General features: G+C 40.1%; 1 protein-coding gene and 1 pseudogene across 1 annotated transcript; both read right to left on the bottom strand.

Annotated features, from left to right (window-relative positions):
• Positions 1-6,582: 6,582 nt before the first annotated feature.
• On the bottom strand, positions 6,583-7,605 carry LOC146724343 (uncharacterized; annotated as a pseudogene).
• Positions 7,606-15,902: 8,297 nt separating this feature from the next.
• On the bottom strand, positions 15,903-17,853 carry LOC146724342 (uncharacterized). The gene is made up of 3 exons (XM_085480003.1): positions 17,722-17,853; positions 16,686-17,379; positions 15,903-16,345 (listed from the first exon to the last, which is right to left on the bottom strand). The coding sequence occupies exons 1-3, from the start codon at positions 17,851-17,853 to the stop codon at positions 15,903-15,905; spliced, it is 1,269 nt and encodes a 422-aa protein (XP_085336129.1).
• Positions 17,854-18,169: the final 316 nt, after the last annotated feature.

Genomic DNA, 18,169 nt, shown 5'->3' with positions numbered 1-18,169 from the left:
CTCTTTTCTCCTTCACATTTTCTCTCTCGCGCTCGCGTCTTATTTCGCCGTCTCTCTCTCGCGCTGCGGACCGTCGTCTTTTTTCTTTACATCTTCTCTCTCGCATCTTATTTTGCCGTTTCTCTCTCTCCTTCGCGTCTTTCTCCTTCATGCCTCTCTCGCCGTATCTCTCGCCGCCGCAGACCCGAGCCGCCGAATCTCTCTCGCCTTCGACCTTTTTGGTGGAGTGGGATGGGTAGAGAGTGGGGGAACGGGAGAGAGCGGGAGACAGGGGGAAGGGGGAGGGCAGAGAGCGGGGAGGGGGAGAGAGAGGGGGAGGGGAGAAAGGGGAAGACAGGGGAGAGAAGGGGAGGGGAGAGAAGGAAGAGAGCGGGGAGAGAGGGGGAGAGAGGGGGAGAGAGCGGCGAGAGAGGGGAGAGAGGGGGACAGAAGGGGGAGGGCAGAGAGCGGGGGAGAGGGGGAGCGGGGGAGGAGAGAGAAGGGGAGGGGAGAGAAGGGGAGGGGGGAGAAGGAAGAGAGCGGGGAGAGGGGGAGAGAAGGGGAGGGGAGAGAAGGGAGAGCGGGGAGACGGGGAGAGAGTGGGGAGAGAGGGGGGAGAGAGCGGTGAGACAGGGGGGGAGGGGAGAAAGGGGAAGACAGGGGAGAGAAGGGGTAGGGGAGAGAAGGGAGAGAAGGAAGAGACCTGGGAGACGGGGAGAGAGGGGGAGATAGGGGGGAGAGAGGGGAGAGAAGGGTAGGGTAGATATGGAAGAGAGTGGATACTTTTATATTTTTTATATATCGTTTATACATTTTTTATTTTATACATTTTTTTATTTTATATATTTTTTATATATCGTTTATACATTTTTAGTTTTACACACACACACACATACGTACAAATTTTTTGTAAATATACACATAAAATTTATAATAAACTATATTTTAAATTTAATAAAGATTAAAATTAGATATTTAAAGACAAGGCTCGTGTAATATTATAAAAATAAGATTTAGAAAGACAGGGCCAATCATAACGAGCATATTAAATTAGTTAGAGATGTAATGTCAACACATAATTACTTTATTTGTTAGTATATACAATGATATTAATAAAATATAAACGTTTCGGCTGTTACCTCAGCCTTCTTCAGTAAATATATAAAAAATAAAATTAAGAAATATTACGCATTAGAGTCTATTTTGTAATGAACCTTTGGTTTGATGAGTCATTAAATTTATATTGGGTGACGCTTATATCATTTATTAAAATTAGATTTATTAAAATTAGACATATGTTGGCCAAACCAAAAGACAACTTAAAACGAGAGTTAAAGAACATGTAAATAATATAAAGTTAGATTCGTCAAGACACTCGGTCATCTCGGAACATATTCTTAATTACCAACACTCATTTAATTGGGAAGACATAAAAATTTTATATTCCGAATCTAATTTTCAGAAGAGAAATGTTTCTGAAATGATTCATATAAAGGAACAAAAAAACGGTCTAAACTTAAAAAAAGATACCGATATGCTTGACGAGTCATATTTTGACATTCTAGAAGAATTGTCGTATAAATAAATAATAATAATAATAGAAGTCCCGGTTTGAATTCGACATATCATATTGTGACACTGTATAATGAACACATTGACTTGGCGGAATCTTGACTACTCATCAATTTAAGTAAGCACTTTTAATCATAATCAAGATCTTTCATATAAAAAATAACTAATTAATATAAATTAATATACCAAAAAAATAAAAATATACTTAGACAAACACGGTGAAATACACTACAATGATGAACCTATTCGGAAATATGCTTGATGATGGGGACTAACTTTTGATGCTGGATAACATCTAATTGTTTCAATTCTCATATTAAGCAGTTCTGATGATATTCTCAACTAATAATGTGCAAAAGGATTGATGACGTGGAATGGACTGTCAACTTTATCTAATAACAACAGTGAGCTCGTTTGCATGTTTTTTGACATATTCAAAAGTTACCATCTCAGTTAAAAAATGGTTAGCCGATCAAAAACAATATCTAATTTTAATAAATGATATAAGCGTCACCCAATATAAATTTAATGACTCATCAAACCAAAGGTTCATTACAAAATAGACTCTAATGCGTAATATTTCTTAATTTTATTTTTTATATATTTACTGAAGAAGGCTGAGGTAAGAGCCGAAACGTTTATATTTTATTAATATCATTGTATTGTATATACTAACAAATAAAGTAATTATGTGTTGACATTACATCTCTAACTAATTTAATATGCTCGTTATGGTTGGCCCTGTCTTTCTAAATCTTATTTTTATAAAAATATAAAATATAAAATATAAAATATAAAATATAAAATATAAAATATAAAATATAAAATATAAAAAATAAAAAATACAAAAAAAGTTATACTTACTCGTCACATTTCTTCTCGCACGTTTCATCACGTCTCGGCATGTAGTAATTCATGCTGCTGCTTCTTTGAACCGAGGGTATTAAAAAGTGAACCGTCAATTAGAACAGTCGACGAGAGACTGATCGTATAAAAAAATACTAATAATCGAGTAACGCTCATTTTTTAAATATTAGGAGAAGGGGTAAACGGAATTCTTAGAAATACGATTGCGTGAGAAATTTTTAAAAGTAGTGGGGGTAAATCGAATTCTTAAAAATATATCTGGAGGAAAAGAACAAAAAGAAATATTTAAAAAATAGTAGGAGAAAGAGTAAATCGAATTCTTAGAAATATCTGGTGAAGGAATTAACAAAGAGAATAGTATGTAAACAATATGTTTATTCAAAAAACGGATGATTGTCGCAATTGGCCGACCACCAATTAAATAATTTAAATACATTTTGTAACGCGCAATTTTTTTACATGTTTATTACACCGTAGAGTATATGTGGGATCTAATTTATTTAATGCAGGTACATCTTCATATATGGCATCCAAGGTCTCAATGGTGAAACCGCTGCTCGCATCGTCCATTATTTCGGCCAACCATTCTCGCTTTTCGAGTCCTTTTACATACACGAGAGAGGACTCTTCTTCCTCCTCTTCTTGTTCATTTATGCCAGCGATAGCTGCTGTGATCAAGCGCTGAGCCATGCTGTATGGAACATTTCCATCCTCTCATTGTAAGCTGTGATAATGCTGAGTTCACCACAAGGCCTGACGCCTTTCCGACTTTATAAGCATGCTCCATGGCACAGGGCATACGAAGAAATAGTGCGACAGGATATATCCTCTTCTCAGGATTGCCGCTTCCTTTACAATAAATCGTTTATTTAGGATAAATCCTTGCAGGTCGACAAACGTTGGTGCAGACATGATCTCTTCGATGTGAGTCAGTCGAGAGGTATTACGATACTCTTCAGACATCTCTCATCATCATGATTATGTATCTTCCTCCCCCTCTCTCACACGCGTAGTTGTGTAAACATTTTTAGGTGATTTTGCGCACCGAAAGAACCCGAAAGAACCCAAAAGAACCCGAAAGAACCCGAAAGAACCCGAAAGAACCCGAAAAAACCCGAAAAAAACCCGAAAGAACCCGAAAGAACGAAGCACGAACTCGAAAGAACCCGAAAGAACGCGAAAAAAACACGAAAAAAACCCGAAATAACCCAAAAGAACTCGAAAGAACCCGAAAGAACGTAAAAGAACCCGAAAGAACCCGAAAGAACCCGAAAGAACGTGAAAGAACTCGAAAGAACGAACGCGAATAATGTATATTATTCAATCATTTTATTTTATAACATAATATATATTGTATACCATAAATGAATTATATAACAAATATATATATATATATAACAAAAAATATATATAATTCTCATTAATACATCCTTACAATATAATATAAATATAATAAATATAATAAATATAATTTACAATGGTATTCGATAATGTTCCCATGGCAAGGTGACGCATTGGTCGACTTAGGTACGACATACCGCTTGTCATCGTAGGGACTTAGAGCAATTTTTGTCTCGCTGATGGTATACACTTTATGCAATTTCGATCTTATACATGACTGCTGATGCGTCATTTCAATCTCGTCATTAAAACAGCGCGTATAATTGTCGAATGTTATACTACGCGCTACAACGTTACTTTTAACACCTTTTGCCTTTTTAGTGTCCTTTTTACCATCCACCCACAAAGCATACATTTTTTGCTCTAAGCCCGACGAATTCTATTATCGCGCCGTTGTTCTCATCTTTCATCATACCTGGCACTTTTTTATTCGCGAGTGGTATACCGTACGCATTATTCGCAGCGTAATCGAATCGAGCGATATCGCGTTTCAAATTTTCATAGACATCCTGGCATTTATGTTGATATATTAAACTGTCCGTGTCGGTGTACATTACTCTACAATTGCGATAGAGCGGTGACATGTATTCGTGGTGAAATTCATAAAGACATACTTTTGATATGTCGAGTATGCACATGCCGACGTAGATTGGTTTGTAGAATTTAACTTTGAGTTTGCGTAATTCTATGGCAACTAATTTTTCTGAAAATATGCTTGTACTATGAAAATTTGGTTTCGCGATCATTGCCTCCGCACCGTACCGTCCGTCCCATTTTGTTAATAATTTTACATCCACATGATTGCGCACATTTTCCATCGTCTTGCCGAATACCGCATTATTCATCAATTTATATAAAATTTTTTCAAAATTGTTTTTTGCTTGTGTTCTAAACTGTGTGTTGAGTTCGATGTATTTTTGAAGCCACGCTGACTGCGTGAATTGTAGTATGCGGTATATTTTTGTTATGCGTAGCCCGTGGCGCGTGCACTGCTGCAGATTACGATAGTGTATTACGTAGTATCATCGTAAGCGTTGATAGCTTCTTATCGTAAAGCGTTGCGAGGAGTTTATACTCCCGCTTGCCGGGCGGCTTATCGCGCGTCGGGCAAAACGGTAGATCAATGTGTGCGTCATGAAGATGCTGCGGATACTCTAAATCTACTTCGAGAACATAGCCTATAGGCGAATCAAACGCGATAGATGATATATCAAAATTCGATACATCGTCGACCCACCGAAAATTAGCATACGGCAATGGTTGACACGTTGTCCATCCGTACAAATTATTTACATCAAAATACATGAGATAAGATAAGGGTTTCGATGGATCGTACGATTGCATGTACTTGTTATTAGCCTGTGCGTATCGGCCTGAACATTGACTAAGGCCGCCACGTATACCCCGTTCGACAAACATTACCATGTCAATGTCTGTTAATAATTCAAATATATTTGTATGTTTTAACATGGCGTCCCATGTATATCCGGGGAGAGTATAATAATACGCGGGATCGAGTCCATAACTTTTTATATAACTGTCGCGAAAATTTTCAAATATATCGGCCAATAACAAGACATCAATTTTTAAATATAAATCGCTATATTCGCCTAGCGTTCAAAGGGAGAATCGGTTCCAGACGGTCTCGGCGTGCGCGTAATCACTCTCGGATACTGTGTCGCCGGTCAGGGAACTGTAAAATGAGTCGCGCGGCGGTAAACATGTGTCTTGTAATCTGTCCACGCAGTCTATGTATTCGTACGGAAAGACGCCCTTCCGTGTCAATAAATTGAACGTATCTGTCGATAAATTTTGATATTCCGAATGTAAAATTTTTAGTTTATCTTTATCCAAAAATGACGCTAATTTGTCAAGACTAGCGCTGAGAAACTTATACAAATCGATAAAGCGTAATTTAATATAATTTTTCGAATTATTGTCTTGCGTCAATCTAACAGTTTTCGAGAATGATATATATTTTTCCTTCGTTATCGGCAGTAATTCGATTTCCCCTTCGAACGCCGTGGCTATGTCCTCGATAATGAAATGCGCGTCGTAACCTGATAAATTATGAAAAACTATAGAAATACAAAATGATTCTTTGTAATTTAAGTTACAATTTGAGTGCGCAGGACCCCTGTACCGCTTGGTGAGGTGGCAATGATCGCGGACGCGTGTATCGTCTTCGTCAAACGGTTTCTCACAAATGTGACAATGCGTCGCGGTGCGAAATTTTAACCACTCGTCAGGCGTTAAATTTACCATGGGGACATTGGTCGTTAAAATATTTTTTACGCGGATTGCTAAATTTTTAAGTTGTTCGGCGAACCACGCGACGCAATCGACACTACGGCGGGAATTGTACGCTGACAACAAACTGTCGTACGAACACTGTACGTAATACGCAATGCTGTACACTTAATGATGTTGATAATTTTTGGCATCTTCGATCTCTGCCAAAACACACTTGAGGTCTGCGTACACGATGAACGGAAACCGCTCTTTCCTATAGTTGTCGAAGCTGAGCCACTTGTCATTGTCGCTCGGCAACCGGATAGCGCAGTCGTTCCCCACAATCTTCCGTATGCGCTTGCAATTTATCCGCAGCTCCGAAATAGTGTAAACATCTGTAAAAATAAAAAAATTTAATGAAAATTATTTTAAATATAATTTATATTTAATAAATATATACTTACCGATCGCATATATATCTTTTACATTTCTATTTCCTCAGTTGTAAACTCACGAGGCAAGACAGATTCTTTATGCATGTGAAATGTCCGACGCTGTTTTCATCCTCCACGTATAGCAGATTGACGTGTCTGTCTTTCTTTTTTCCGAAAGACGTAGCGGGACGATGTTCTCGTTGTCGATGATGTACACGTTTACGGATATGTCGTTTGCAAGTTCAAATTTTTTAATTTAATTCACAGTCACTGAAAACTCAATGTTTTTGAGACTCAAAACTGTCGTGTAATGCGGATAGGAGGATTCTCGTTCCACATGTATATCAGCGGGGTACAAAGCGGCCACCACTGACCATGCGAAACACGCATTGTCCGCTGATAGCACATTAACAACCGCTCTTTTTACCAGAATTTTTCGCGGTAATGTGATACAGCATTCCGCGCGCATTGGATTGTACTTGTTGATATTCACTGTCAAATCTATTATCCGCGACAATGCCCAGCCGCTATCGCGTTCCTGGAACTCTTCTAGCGATGCTAGCGTGGGCTCGATTACGCGGCGCTCGAACCACTTGCGTACATCAGTCGTGCGAAAGAGTTCAAAGTTTCTCGTGTTGATACTTTTATTGGCGCGCTTGTCACTGAACACAAACTCACCGTTGAAAACAGTGTGCACTTTTACACTGATGTGTCTCTGCAGCACATTCTCCACGTTCTCGACTACAATGTCTGCGGCATTTTCCAAAAATTGACGCGGTTCGATATAGTCTGCGTTAATTACCGCACCGGTCAATATACGGCTATCGAACGCCGTATCAATTTCGCGCCAAACGAATCTTTGCGCGTTATTGTCGCCACTGAATTCAGGCATGGACATACCGTCTCTGCAAGCGCACCTTTGCACCCTGAGTCGCGCTATTCTCGCCACCAGAGATTGCCTATGTTCAATCGAGAAACGCGAACGCTTGGCACGGCTGCGTTCTTCCAGATCTTCGACAAACTCTTCGCACTCTTGCAGCCATCCGAAATATTTGCCCAAGGTGGCGACTTGGCGGGAACGCTCCAACAGGTTGCGCTCAACATTCTCCGCGTTCTCCATTTTTTGTAAAAAATTCACTTGTACTGCACAGAAATAACTACTTTGATTGCACACTAAACTTTTTTGTTGCACACCGAATGAAGCGTGCGCTCGCCAGTGGTCACCGTACTATGGCCCGGCAGCGGCATCGGTCCTCATTATATATCCCGATCATCCCTTTATTCTTCAACGATTGTTAATTCGCAAGAAATATTTGCGATATCTACCCGCTGATAGAAATACATAAATACCCGACACGTCACAACCTGCGAAGATATGTCGCAACGAGTTTGCCCCCGCTGATATTTCTTAGAAATATACGTATGGATCACGTATCAACTCGCTTGATTGTCGGCGTTTGCCAAAGAAACGGCGGCAGCCGTTTTGTTCTTAATAATTCGCAGAATTTTTACCTTATCTTAGGTAATAGATATCGCTGTAATAAATATCTGAATGTCGGCGCTCAAGCCTGTAGCAGCCATTAATAATTCGTAGAACTTGATTAACCAGAATTTTTTACCTTATCTTATCTTGGATTTTCAGAGAAAATTTAGATATCGTACAAAGACGCCGCTTATCTTATCTTGGATTTTCAGAGAAAATTTAGATATCGCACACCGCTTATCTTATCTTGTAATAGATATTGCACGAAGACGCTTATCTTATCTTGTAATAGATATCGCACAAACTTATCTTGTATTAGATATCGTTGGAATGTTTATCTTTTGTTTATAAACATATTAGGTAACATGATCCCCTTATCAGATAACCTGAGCTGATTAGATAAGCTTATCTGCTGATAAAACCCCCTCCCCCGCGTGACGTCACCTCCTCACCACCAATTCCCCGCCGCCCACATCCACCCTCATTGCCCCTGGGTTAGAACCCGCCTAGCATGACTACTATTATCTTAAATTGTCGCTAGCCGAGGAGTGCAGCAACAATTTCGTATCATCCTAAAAAGTCATTTTATAACGCGAATCTTGGAATATATAACTTTGTTAACGACACTTAGTCGCTGTAACTCCGCGTCAATTTGTAACTTGGTATATTGTTTAAGTCACGGGTTAGCCGTCGACCTCGCTGACTTCTTAATTCTTAATTGCGCACAATTTGTATACGGGTTAAAAAAAGAATAAAAAACTTCAGTGCATCGTACAACCTAGTGTTTGAATTTGCCATAAGCACCCCACGACCGAGGTCCCGAACACGATAAACGCGAGACTTTTTGGAAATCGATAATTCGTGTAATCTAAATAATTGTTTAATAATATGACCCAATGAGAGATTCTCAAGACTCTAAATTTGAGAATTATATAATATTTTTGCTACTTAATTTATTAATTAACAACTATTTAAATGGGGAAATTACAGTCGATCAATTAACCAATTCATTGAACAGTTTAGAAAGAATTGCTAATAAAAATCATTTTCTCACTAATAACTAGAATTCCCCAACCTCAACGCCCTAATACTCGGTCCCTAGTTCCATAGTATAGTCCGTGCTCTTGGCGTCCCTGAGGTATAGCCGGTATATGCAGGTTGCCTCATAAAACATAAAGAGCGCCCTGTTCTTTCTAGCCTAGGAATTGAGAGAGTAGGAAGGTCACTAGGACGTGACACCGGGTAATGGGTGTACGAGTAGTTCCGATCTTAAAAATGGGTGCGAGGGGCGCTGCAAGCAGTCCCGTAAAACGGTGACAGACATAACGCCGGCCTGGCCGCTCTCATCTTTCTCTTTGTGCTGACCCTTAACGCAAGTTACGCCTCATGTCATCCACTTTTCGAGTAATAAAATCTAAAATCATTTTTAATACATGTGTCCACATTTTATATTCATAAATTATAGGTAAAACATATATAGGAAATACATTTCATATTTATATAAATAAATTAATAAATACATGCATATATATTTTTATGCGATATTTTTCATTTTAACATATATAGACTAATACGTCTCAAGTTGTCGGAAAGCTCGGACGTGTTTTTAAACTGTCTCGCTCGTCTGTTTGACTTAAGTTTAATTTTTGGGGCTTTTTCTCTCCTGAAACTTTTTACTAACATTGAGTTATATCTCTAATATAAATTACGATGGATGGTAGAAAAACGTGTAAAGGCTGCGGTACGGTGGTAGTGAAACCAGTCATTTGTAAAGACTGTGGTGTGGCATCACATCCTTCCTGTCTGCACAGAACGGGACACGATCATGCAAATGGTCAACTTTTAAGCTGTATGCCCGGTGCTTCTACGTCATTGAGATCGAGCACGGATTCAGCGCTCTAAAGAGCATTAAAGAGCTGATACGGGAAGAATTTATGGAATTTCGTAACGAAATGAGAGAACTGTATCGGACGGAGTTGGATGCATTAAAGGAAAATATCATGCGCTTATCCAATAGAATTGATAACGTCGAAGAATTAGTCACCAGTGCGCAAACATTGACTAACCAGCCGGCAATGGAAGAAAATGTTATTGAGGAATTGGGGGGGAGAGAGAGAGAAGGTCGAATAATCTTATGTTCTATAATCTTGAGGAGCCTGCCGAGGAGCGCATGGATGTGAACTTGATTAAGGATATTATTCGGATAATACATCCCGGGGGGGATGACTTAGTACGCGCGTCAAGGATAGGAAGGAGGAAGCAAGGTCAGTCGAGACCGTTGCGGGTTTCTTTCTCGTCGAGGCATGAACTAAAGATGATATTAAAAAATAAATCCAGATACTCGGGCCCGGTTAGGATTTCTCAGGACCAGACGTATAGGCAGAGGTAATATTTGAAAAACCTCCAGACGAAGTTGAATGATCATAAGGAAGCTGGGATAAAGGACAAGACTATCCGTTACAAATACGGTGTGCCTAGGATCGTTGATGTCGGGGCACCTACATCAAAAAACCTGCCCGTGTCCCTCTAGTGTACTATTAGAATGTACGAGGTCTAAGGACTAAGGAAAGCTGCGTGAATTGAGGTGTGCTGTGGCGGCGGCATCCGTGGATTATGATATTTTTATGCTGGTGGAGACTTGGCTGGATGATGACATCTCCAATGCGGAACTTGGTTTCGAGGACTTCAATGTGTTTCGTAATGACAGGAGTTTCGAAAATAGCGTGTGCTCGCGCGGTGGCGGAGTATTGATTGCGGTGCGTAACACATTATCTTCTAGAATTTTAAATGTAACGATAACGTGTGTTGAATAATTGTTTGTGGTGATTAGGGCAGAATATAGCCAGTTTATTGTCGGCAGTGTTTATTTACCGCCGGGCTCGGAGTAGGCAGTATATGAAAGTCATTGCCTATCTGTTGGGGAAATAATAAACAAAGTACCAAATGCGGAGTTGATAGTTGTCGGAGATTTTAACTTGCCTCACATAAAATAGCTTAATAATAATAACCTACTGCAGTGTGTCTCTAAACGCGAGTATAATGTGACAGCGCAGGCGAGCATTGTTTCTCGATATTTTAACGAGTTTAATTTGTATCAGTGTAGTCGGGTGTCTAATACGAATAATAATACGTTGGATCTGGTCTTTTTCTCATTGCGTTGCGTAACGGTGCGTAGGGCTATTGAGCCCATCTTTAAATGCGAAGATTACCATCCGGCATTAATAGTATCGCCTCAAGTATTCCTGAATTCCTCGCGAAGAAGGGAAGTCGAATGGAGATGGAATTTTAAGAAGGCCAATTATGCCGCTATTAATAAATATTTTGGGAATATTTTGTGGGACGACATACTGGGTGGTCTGGACGTTGATGCAGCTGTTGAATTGCTGTATCGACATCTAGAATTCGCGGTATCGTCTTTTGTTCCTAAGTGTCCGGTACGTTTTTCGTTCTATCCGTGTTGGTTTACGGGGGAACTGATAGGTCTCATAAAGGCAAAAAAAGCTGCTCACTACCGCTATAAAAAGTCTTATCAGCTTTCAGACTACACAGAGTTCTCCGCGTTGCGAGCACAGTGTAAAGTGTTTACATCAGAATGTCTTGCGAATTACACTCGAAAGGCGGAATTTGAGATTGTTAATAATCCAAGGTCATTTTGGAAGTTTGTTAAATCCACGGTGACGCCAAATAGTATACCGACAGTTATACACCAAGATGGTGAATATTTGGAAGATGGTGTGGATATTGCGAACTGCTTTGCGGGTTTTTTTGAGTCAGTGTATACGGTCTCCGATGGTCAGGAGCGAGAAATATTATATAAATATGATCTTTGTCTCTCGGGTCTCGATATTGCAATAAGTGAAGTTTTTAATGGCATAAAAGCAATTAGGGGGGACACATGCTCGGGCGTGGATGGGATACCACCGTTGTTCCTGAAATCGTGCAATTTTGTCATGTCCAGAGTTTTATGGCTTATATTTAACAAATCTTTGGCGGACGGTAGTTTTCCAGGTTTATGGAAACTGTCGATCGTCACGCCGGTGGCAAGGGAGGGGGGGGGGGTGATAAATCCGTGGTTACTAATTATAGGCCTATAAGTAAGCAAAATATTATACCGAAAATATTTGAAAATATAGTGACTGGTAAACTTGCATTGCTGTTAAGGAACGTGATCGTGGATCAACAACACGGGTTTGTTGCAGGGAGATCAGTAATGACGAATTTGTTGCTGTATCACGATTTTTTGAGCACTACAGCTGAGAGTGGCTCACAGGTGGATGCCGTCTACACTGATTTCAGAAAGGCGTTTGACAGTGTTGACCATACGCTGTTGCTGTGTAAATTGCATGCGCTTGGCATTGGGGGACCGTTGTTGAAATGGTTAGTGAGCTTTGTAACAGATAGGCGATTGCAGGTGAAATATAAGAACTGTCTCTCGAGAGAATTCAAAGCATCGTCGGGGGTTCCGCAGGGCTCGCATTTGGGACCACTGCTATTTAATTTGTTTATAAACGATATTGCCAAAGTCTTTGAGCATAGTTCGTTCTTGCTCTATGCGGATGATTTAAAAATTTTTTGAAAAATCGATGACTGTGAGAATGCAGCACTGTTACAACAGGATTTGCTACGTTTGAACCAGTGGTGCAAAGATAATAAATTGTATTTTAATCTATCCAAGTGTCAAATGATAAATTTCGGTAGAAAGAAAGCCGTTATTAAAAATAATTACAAAATAGAAGCAAGTGAATTGACAACGGTTGGGTCGATCCGTGACCTGGGTGTTATTTTTTCCGCTGATTTGTCTTTTGAGGAGCACGTGAACTTGTGCACGAGTCGTGCTTACAAAACGCCTGGATTTACATATAATGAAGGCATGTAAATATTTTGTAAATATTAACACGGTGCGGCTATTGTTTTGTGCGCTGGTTCGGCCGAAGCTGGAGTATGCATCGGCTCTGTGGGCTCCATATCAGCAAAATCTTTGTGTCCGGATTGAAAGAGTCCAACACAGATTTCTTCGTAGGGTCAGTTATTATAGACTGTCCGATGTCTTACTCTGATCATACATATGATATTATTCTTAATAAAGTTAGATTAATTACATTGGAAGATAAAAGAATTTTTATGAATTTAATGTTCCTATATAAATTAATTAATGGGCGAATAATTTGTCCGGAGTTACTGACCAGGATCAACTCGCATGTTCCAGCTAGGTCTCTAAGAAATAACGCGATTTTCCATGAGGAATGTCACCGGATTTTATATGGTAAAAATAAACCGCTAAATAGATTGTGTATGTTAGCAAATACATATGCGAATCGGTGTGATTTCTTTTATTCTTTGAAACATGAGTTTAGGCGTTCTGTATTGGCGTGCATCAATCGACAGGTTGAGGTAGCAATCAAGTAGAACTTTCAAATATTTGGATGCGTGCATGCGCTTGATTTTGATCGTAATCTTGATCTTGTTCTTAGTCTTAATCTTTCCGCACAAGTATAATCTTTATTTTTTGTTTTTTTTCTTTTTTCTATTAATCCTTATATATTTGTATATGTATATGTATTTTTTCATTTTTTTTTACTTCTCTTTATAAGCTATTGTTTGTACTAGAGGGACTTTTCCCGTTTACATAAATAAATAAATAAATAAATAAATAAATAAATATATATTATATATCTTTTATATAAGACATTTAAATTCGTATAAATTATTATATACTATTAAATAAATAATGTGTCAGCTTACTATAAAAAATAACATTTTTATAATTCGCATTCTGTCTATTGAAAATAATTTTAATAGATTAATAATACTTTTGCGATTAAATAATAATGTCAAACACGATATAAATCAGATTTTTAATTAAATATGTAACTAAAATCCTTATCTAATTTATAAAATTATCCGATTTATGTTGTGTTTGGTGTTATTTTAATCGTAAAAGTCTCATTAATCCATTAAAATTATTTTCAATTCGTTAAAATGTAAATTATTAGTTTTAGTTTTTATATAAAAGATTTTTATATTCATGAACTATCGCAGAGATCAGAAAAGGTTCCCGAGACGTTGAAGCGAGAGCGAGAACGAGTAAAGAGCGAGCGACATCGCATATCATCAAAGAGTTCTGAAGTCTTTCTCTCCATGTTCTTTCTATTGTAACGGTTCACCTTTCCCGACGCCGCGGATCGGCTCGCCGGTTCCAGGATTCGGGAGGAAGGGGGAGATTCAGACTCGCTTATTCCTTATTAACAATGCTTTGTTTATTCAAAAAGAAACAAGTAAACAAAATATTTGTTGGCATAAGGCCTAAATAGAGAAACTTATTGACTACTCGGTATAAACAAAAATGTTTGTTGGCATAAAGCCTTAAATGGAGAAACTTATTGACTACTCGGTATAAACAAAAATGCGGAGGCGTATAGCCTGTAGCGGTGTCCGGAAAAGATTTACAAATTACCCGGTATAACTTAGAGATACGGTGTACGGAGGCGTATAGCCTATAGCAGGAAGAAACCAGAAACCGGGAAACCCGGCGTAATGACGAGAAACCCGTCACCCGGTGTATAGCAGGAAGAGACCGGAAACCGGGAAATCCGGCGTAACAACGAGAAACCCGCTGCCCGGCGTGTAGCAGGAAGAGACCGGAAACCGGGAAACCCGGCGTAACAACGAGAAAGCCCGTTGCCCGGCGTGTAGCAGGAAGAGACCGGAAACCGGGAAACCCGGCGTAACAACGAGAAACCCGTTGCCCGGCGTGTAGCAGGAAGAGACCGGAAACCGGGAAACCCGGCGTAACAACGAGAAACCCGTTGCCCGGCGTGTAGCAGGAAGAGACCGGAAACCGGGAAACCCGGCGTAATGACGAGAAACCCGTCACCCGGTGTATAGCAGGAAGAGACCGGAAACCGGGAAACCCGGCGTAACAACGAGAAACCCGTTGCCCGATACTAAAGGTAGGAGGCCAGAAACCGAGAAACCCGGCGTAACAACGAGAAGCCCGTTGCCTGGCTAGGAGGTCCGGAACAGGACTGGTGCCGGCTCATCCGTCGAGCCGGCTTATATACCCTGCCGGCGGTTCCCCCACTCTATATCGAGGCTGTGGTGGGGGTAACGCCGGCGTCGTAGTGGGGCGCCTCTGGGGGTTGTAGTGGGGCGCCCCTGGGGTAGGGTGACCCGTGTATCAATTATGTTTCTGTGCTTAGGGGCGCCTTAGGCGCCATAGCCTCAAGTGGCGGGCGGGTGATCGGCCCGCGAGGCGTTAGTAACGGCCACGCCGTTACACTATCATCTTTCGTCTCATATTACATGTTACTATAGAAAATAAAATTTTGGAATTTCGCATTTTATCGATTTGAAAATCTATTTAATGGATTAGTGAAGCTTTTGTGATTAAAATGACACAAAACACGGCATGAATCGGGTAATTTTTAATTAGATAGATAATTAAAAGTTGATTACCTGTCTAATAACAACAGTCTGTATAATAACTGACTCTACGAAGAAATCTGTGTTGGACTCTTTCAATCCGGACACAAAGATTTTGCTGATATGGAGCCCACAGAGCCGATGCATACTCCAGCTTCGGCCGAACCAGCGCACAAAACAATAGCCGCACCGTGTTAATATTTACAAAATATTTACATGCCTTCATTATATGTAAATCCAAGCGTTTTGTAAGCACGATTCGTGCACAAGTTCACGTGCTCCTCAAAAGACAAATCAGCGGAAAAAATAACACCCAGGTCACGGATCGACCCAACCGTTGTCAATTCACTTGCTTCTATTTTGTAATTATTTTTAATAACGGCTTTCTTTCTACCGAAATTTATCATTTGACACTTGGATAGATTAAAATACAATTTATTATCTTTGCACCACTGGTTCAAACGTAGCAAATCCTGTTGTAACAGTGCTGCATTCTCACAGTCATCGATTTTTCAAAAAATTTTTAAATCATCCGCATAGAGCAAGAACGAACTATGCTCAAAGACTTTGGCAATATCGTTTATAAACAAATTAAATAGCAGTGGTCCCAAATGCGAGCCCTGCGGAACCCCCGACGATGCTTTGAATTCTCTCGAGAGACAGTTCTTATATTTCACCTGCAATCGCCTATCTGTTACAAAGCTCACTAACCATTTCAACAACGGTCCCCCAATGCCAAGCGCATGCAATTTACACAGCAACAGCGTATGGTCAACACTGTCAAACGCCTTTCTGAAATCAGTGTAGACGGCATCCACCTGTGAGCCACTCTCAGCTGTAGTGCTCAAAAAATCGTGATACAGCAACAAATTCGTCATTACTGATCTCCCTGCAACAAACCCGTGTTGTTGATCCACGATCACGTTCCTTAACAGCAATGCAAGTTTACCAGTCACTATATTTTCAAATATTTTCGGTATAATATTTTGCTTACTTATAGGCCTATAATTAGTAACCACGGATTTATCACCCCCCCCCCTCCCTTGCCACCGGCGTGACGATCGACAGTTTCCATAAACCTGGAAAACTACCGTCCGCCAAAGATTTGTTAAATATAAGCCATAAAACTCTGGACATGACAAAATTGCACGATTTCAGGAACAACGGTGGTATCCCATCCACGCCCGAGCATGTGTCCCCCCTAATTGCTTTTATGCCATTAAAAACTTCACTTATTGCAATATCGAGACCCGAGAGACAAAGATCATATTTATATAATATTTCTCGCTCCTGACCATCGGAGACCGTATACACTGACTCAAAAAAACCCGCAAAGCAGTTCGCAATATCCACACCATCTTCCAAATATTCACCATCTTGGTGTATAACTGTCGGTATACTATTTGGCGTCACCGTGGATTTAACAAACTTCCAAAATGACCTTGGATTATTAACAATCTCAAATTCCGCCTTTCGAGTGTAATTCGCAAGACATTCTGATGTAAACACTTTACACTGTGCTCGCAACGCGGAGAACTCTGTGTAGTCTGAAAGCTGATAAGACTTTTTATAGCGGTAGTGAGCAGCTTTTTTTGCCTTTATGAGACCTATCAGTTCCCCCGTAAACCAACACGGATAGAACGAAAAACGTACCGGACACTTAGGAACAAAAGACGATACCGCGAATTCTAGATGTCGATACAGCAATTCAACAGCTGCATCAACGTCCAGACCACCCAGTATGTCGTCCCACAAAATATTCCCAAAATATTTATTAATAGCGGCATAATTGGCCTTCTTAAAATTCCATCTCCATTCGACTTCCCTTCTTCGCGAGGAATTCAGGAATACTTGAGGCGATACTATTAATGCCGGATGGTAATCTTCGCATTTAAAGATGGGCTCAATAGCCCTACGCACCGTTACGCAACGCAATGAGAAAAAGACCAGATCCAACGTATTATTATTCGTATTAGACACCCGACTACACTGATACAAATTAAACTCGTTAAAATATCGAGAAACAATGCTCGCCTGCGCTGTCACATTATACTCGCGTTTAGAGACACACTGCAGTAGGTTATTATTATTAAGCTATTTTATGTGAGGCAAGTTAAAATCTCCGACAACTATCAACTCCGCATTTGGTACTTTGTTTATTATTTCCCCAACAGATAGGCAATGACTTTCATATACTGCCTACTCCGAGCCCGGCGGTAAATAAACACTGCCGACAATAAACTGGCTATATTCTGCCCTAATCACCACAAACAATTATTCAACACACGTTATCGTTACATTTAAAATTCTAGAAGATAATGTGTTACGCACCGCAATCAATACTCCGCCACCGCGCGAGCACACGCTATTTTCGAAACTCCTGTCATTACGAAACACATTGAAGTCCTCGAAACCAAGTTCCGCATTGGAGATGTCATCATCCAGCCAAGTCTCCACCAGCATAAAAATATCATAATCCACGGATGCCGCCGCCACAGCACACCTCAATTCACGCAGCTTTCCTTAGTCCTTAGACCTCGTACATTCTAATAGTACACTAGAGGGACACGGGCAGGTTTTTTGATGTAGGTGCCCCGACATCAACGATCCTAGGCACACCGTATTTGTAACGGATAGTCTTGTCCTTTATCCCAGCTTCCTTATGATCATTCAACTTCGTCTGGAGGTTTTTCAAATATTACCTCTGCCTATACGTCTGGTCCTGAGAAATCCTAACCGGGCCCGAGTATCTGGATTTATTTTTTAATATCATCTTTAG

The sequence above is a fragment of the Nylanderia fulva genome, unplaced genomic scaffold, assembly GCF_048542155.1.
Source record: "Nylanderia fulva isolate GAGA-0341 unplaced genomic scaffold, ASM4854215v1 Scaffold137, whole genome shotgun sequence".
NCBI lineage: Eukaryota > Metazoa > Arthropoda > Insecta > Hymenoptera > Formicidae > Nylanderia > Nylanderia fulva.
Note: the sequence above shows the minus strand (reverse complement) of the source record. Positions and strands in the feature narration are given on the sequence as shown.

Bases quoted from the DNA above. Each gene is read 5' to 3' on its own strand.
- LOC146724342 (XM_085480003.1), bottom strand. From the start codon at position 17,853: ATGCTGGTGGAGACTTGGCTGGATGATGACATCTCCAATGCGGAACTT. The intron at 17,380-17,721 runs GTGCGTAACACA...AATTTGTATCAG, and splicing joins GTGGCGGAGTATTGATTGCG to TGTAGTCGGGTGTCTAATAC. The intron at 16,346-16,685 runs GTCAGGAGCGAG...TTGAAAATATAG, and splicing joins AGTGTATACGGTCTCCGATG to TGACTGGTAAACTTGCATTG.